The following is a 3,251-nucleotide window of genomic DNA, read 5'->3' as shown; positions in this document are numbered from 1 at the left end:
AACTACAGGCGCGTGCTACCACACCCAGCTAATTTTTTGATTTATTGTAGAGATGAGATCCTGCCAAGTTGCTCGGGCGGATCTCAAACCTGTGGGCTCAGGCAATCCACTCACCTCGGCCTCCCAAAGGGCGGGATTACAGGCTGAGCCACCGAGCCCAACTCCTCAGGCCTTTTCCATCACTTGGCAAGTAAACATGGTCTGGAGTTGGTGAGAAGGACGACCCCAGCCAACCAAGAGGAGGGGGTAAGAGGGATGGAAGAGACACAGCAGAAGGACTCACTCACAGATCCTGGCAGCCTTGCCCCGGAGGGGCTCCCATCTCCAAGGTGCTGCCCAGATGCTACACCCCCGGAAGACAGCTCTGAGCAAACCTGAGCAGCTATACCTGGCTCCATCACCCCTGCCTGCTCCCCCTACGACTGCTGTGGCACCTGTGCCCCTAGTCAACCCCACACACAGGCCTGGAACCACAGAATCATGGAGTCGCTTTGTAGCCTGGCACTGCTGTTCTCCTTTGTTTCATCCCAGCCCTTCAGGAGGTTTATGGCCCATATGGACCCTTGCTACTGCCTGCCCCCTCCAGCCTTCTCTGACAAAGCACTGCCTCTACTCCATGAGGCCATGGGTGAGCAGGTCCTTCAGGAGATGCAATGGGCCGAGGGGGGCCTTGTGCACCTCACCCTCTCCATACTGGCCTAGCACTGCCTTGTAAGCTATGTGGCCATCACTGCCCACTAGAAGGAGACACCACTGGGCAGCAGGCCAGTCCCTTTAAGGGGCCTGTGGAAGCGAGTGGTGCTCTGGGTGCGAGGCCTACCCCTGGAGAAGGCCATGGAGGAAAAGCAGCTGAAAGTATTGGAGGAGGCCTATGTGAGGCTGGGCCATGGCTCCCTGCAGGTGGGCTTCCTGGTGTCAGGTGGCTGCCCCAGCCTGGAGCAGTCAACCAGGAGTAAAAGTTATACCCACATTCCTTGTTTTGCCCTGGTAAGAAATTCTCTCTGTCACCATCACAGCATCCAGGTCATCCTGGGCACAGCCAGAGCCATCTGCAGCCTTTTCCAAGGCTCTGCGGAAACCTGGGGGCTCCTTGCCTGGCTCTAGCATCAGCAGGAACTCCCAACCCACCAGCCCTTTGAGGAGCTCTCAGACCCACTGGGTCTCTGCCTACCACCTAATGGAGTGGCTGGTGGAGCAGTGGCAGCCTCTTCAGGAGTATGAGGAAAAGCACCAACTGGAGAAAGCCAGAAGTGTCTTGTCGGCCACATTCTGGTGCCTGGTAGACAGTTTGATCAAGCTCCTGCAGCCCTTCCAGTTAGTGGTCCACGAGGCAAGCATAGCACAGACTTCTCTGAGCCAGGTGCTGCCCCAGCTGCACTACCTGCATATCTTCCTGGAGCAGGTTCACAGGTACTTTGAGGATCAGAGTATTAGGGAGGTGGGTACAGCCATCCGACTGCCAAAAGCTTGACCCTGCAGCTCTCCACAGACTGTCAGCTCAATGAGCTCCTCTACCAAGAGGAGTTTGAGCTGGCCACATTACGGACCCCCGCTTCAAGGGCAAGATTGAGGCCATCCTGCCTGTTGGGGCTGACATTGACCACTGGAAGCAAGTCCTGGTGTACAAGGTGGAGGAGATTATGATGTCTGAATACCCTCTGCCCTCTCCAGGCCCCCTACAGAGACCCAGGAGCCTGCATATGAACCCCACTGGAGTAGCCAAGAGTCCTGGGATGGAGAGGAAGAGCCAGGAGGAGCCTCTGCAGAGCAGTGGCTGCTCCAGGGCCTTCCTGCTAGCCCAGAGGGAGAAGAGCTTGCTGGAGTGGCCAGAAAGTGTGGGGCTGCTGGCCTTCAAGAGTGGTGGGACCTCTGCACAGAGAGCCACCTGGCCAGAGTCATTGTCAAGAAGTGCTATGGGAGAATGAGACCGTTGGGCCCCAGGAGGAACCCCTGGCATACTGGGAGAAGAAGTGAGAAGTCTGACCAGCCCTAGTCAGCCTGGCCACCATCTATCTGTCTTGTCCCCCAACAGGAACCTTTTCTCAAAGTGTCTTTGCCTCCCTGAACAGCTTCACCATAAAAGAGCAAAACTCCTCTCTCAAATTGGAGGCCATTGAGCAGCTCTTCTTGAAGACCAACCTGGAGAATTTCCCCAACTATCCCCGACCTCCCCTTATCTTCTCCAGTGGTGACCTGGTCAATGGGGAGCAGGCCCTGTAGTCTGTCCAGTGTGCAGGGTGGCAGCTCCGGCCAGGTGCTGGTGGCCACCCTGCCCATGGACTCCTGAAGTCTCAGGAGCTCTAAAGAGCACCTCCTTATAGGAACTCTGCAGTAGATAAAAATAGAGAACAGAGTGTTGCATCTTGGGACATCAGAGGAAGATGGCCAGAATCCTAAACCTATTTGGTGAGAAAGAGGACAATTTCTAAATTCTTGACAGATTGCCATAGCATTTTCCTAGGAGATGTCATTTCCCATCTCATTGCTTCATTCGTATCTAGTGGTATATTCCTGAATGACTGTGAGTTGTGCTATATGGCCTTATACACTGTGATGCTCTTTTGAAACATTAGTGGTTTTTGTTTTTGTAGTTTTGAGACGGGGTCTATGTTGCTCAGGTTGGAGTGCAGTGGTGTAATCATAACGCACTGCAGCCTTGACCTGCTGAGCTCAAGTGATCCTCCTGCATCAGCCTCCCAAGTAGCTAGGACTACATGCACTCACCACCACACCTGCTAATTTTTAAAATTTTTTGTGTGGAGTTGGAAGTCTCTCTATGTTGTTCAAGCTGGTCTTGAACTCATGGCCTCAAATAGTCCTCCTGCTTTGGCCTCCCAAAATGCTGTGGTAACAGGTATGAGCCAAGATGGCTGGTCATTAGTGGGTATTAAGGACTTTGCATACACGTTGTCTTCGTGGTTAAATGGATACATTCTCTAAGAGGCTTGTTTTCTCAGAAAGTGTCAGGGAGGAGGGGAGGCATGTGCTGGCAGATGGGAAATACCCTTAGCCACTAGGGCCTGGGATGAACCATTGCAAGTACTTTCTGAGGCTGCTTTCACTGTAGGAAAATAGAAACCCCACGGAAGAGTAGCCACTTAAGAGGGAAGTGCACACATGCCCCCACACACCAGTCTTTTCTGGGAATTTCAGAGTGGTCAGAGAACCCCTGATTGACAGGATTAGTCAGGAGAGCTGAAACACCCAATCCTCAAAGTGGCTTTTTTTTTTTTTTTTTTTTTTTTTTTTTT

General features: G+C 52.9%; 2 protein-coding genes across 2 annotated transcripts in view; both read left to right on the top strand.

Annotated features, from left to right (window-relative positions):
- LRRC61 (leucine rich repeat containing 61) overlaps positions 1-3,251 on the top strand; it is a 15,620-nt gene that overhangs the window by 5,179 nt on the left and 7,190 nt on the right. The window lies entirely within an intron of this gene.
- ZBED6CL (ZBED6 C-terminal like) lies at positions 1,322-2,014 on the top strand (the record flags this gene model as incomplete). Its single annotated transcript, XM_021711600.1, is given in 6 exon segments — positions 1,322-1,454; positions 1,457-1,540; positions 1,543-1,863; positions 1,866-1,907; positions 1,910-1,995; positions 1,997-2,014. Coding segments are annotated over 6 exon segments (684 nt in total), but the record flags the coding sequence as incomplete, so codon positions are not given.

The sequence above is a fragment of the Carlito syrichta genome, unplaced genomic scaffold, assembly GCF_000164805.1.
Source record: "Carlito syrichta isolate Samal-C Ts95f unplaced genomic scaffold, Tarsius_syrichta-2.0.1 Scaffold302395, whole genome shotgun sequence".
In the NCBI taxonomy this organism is placed as follows: Eukaryota; Metazoa; Chordata; class Mammalia; order Primates; family Tarsiidae; genus Carlito; species Carlito syrichta.
The sequence above is the reverse complement of the archived record's forward strand: the minus strand, read 5'-3'. Positions and strand labels throughout refer to the sequence as shown.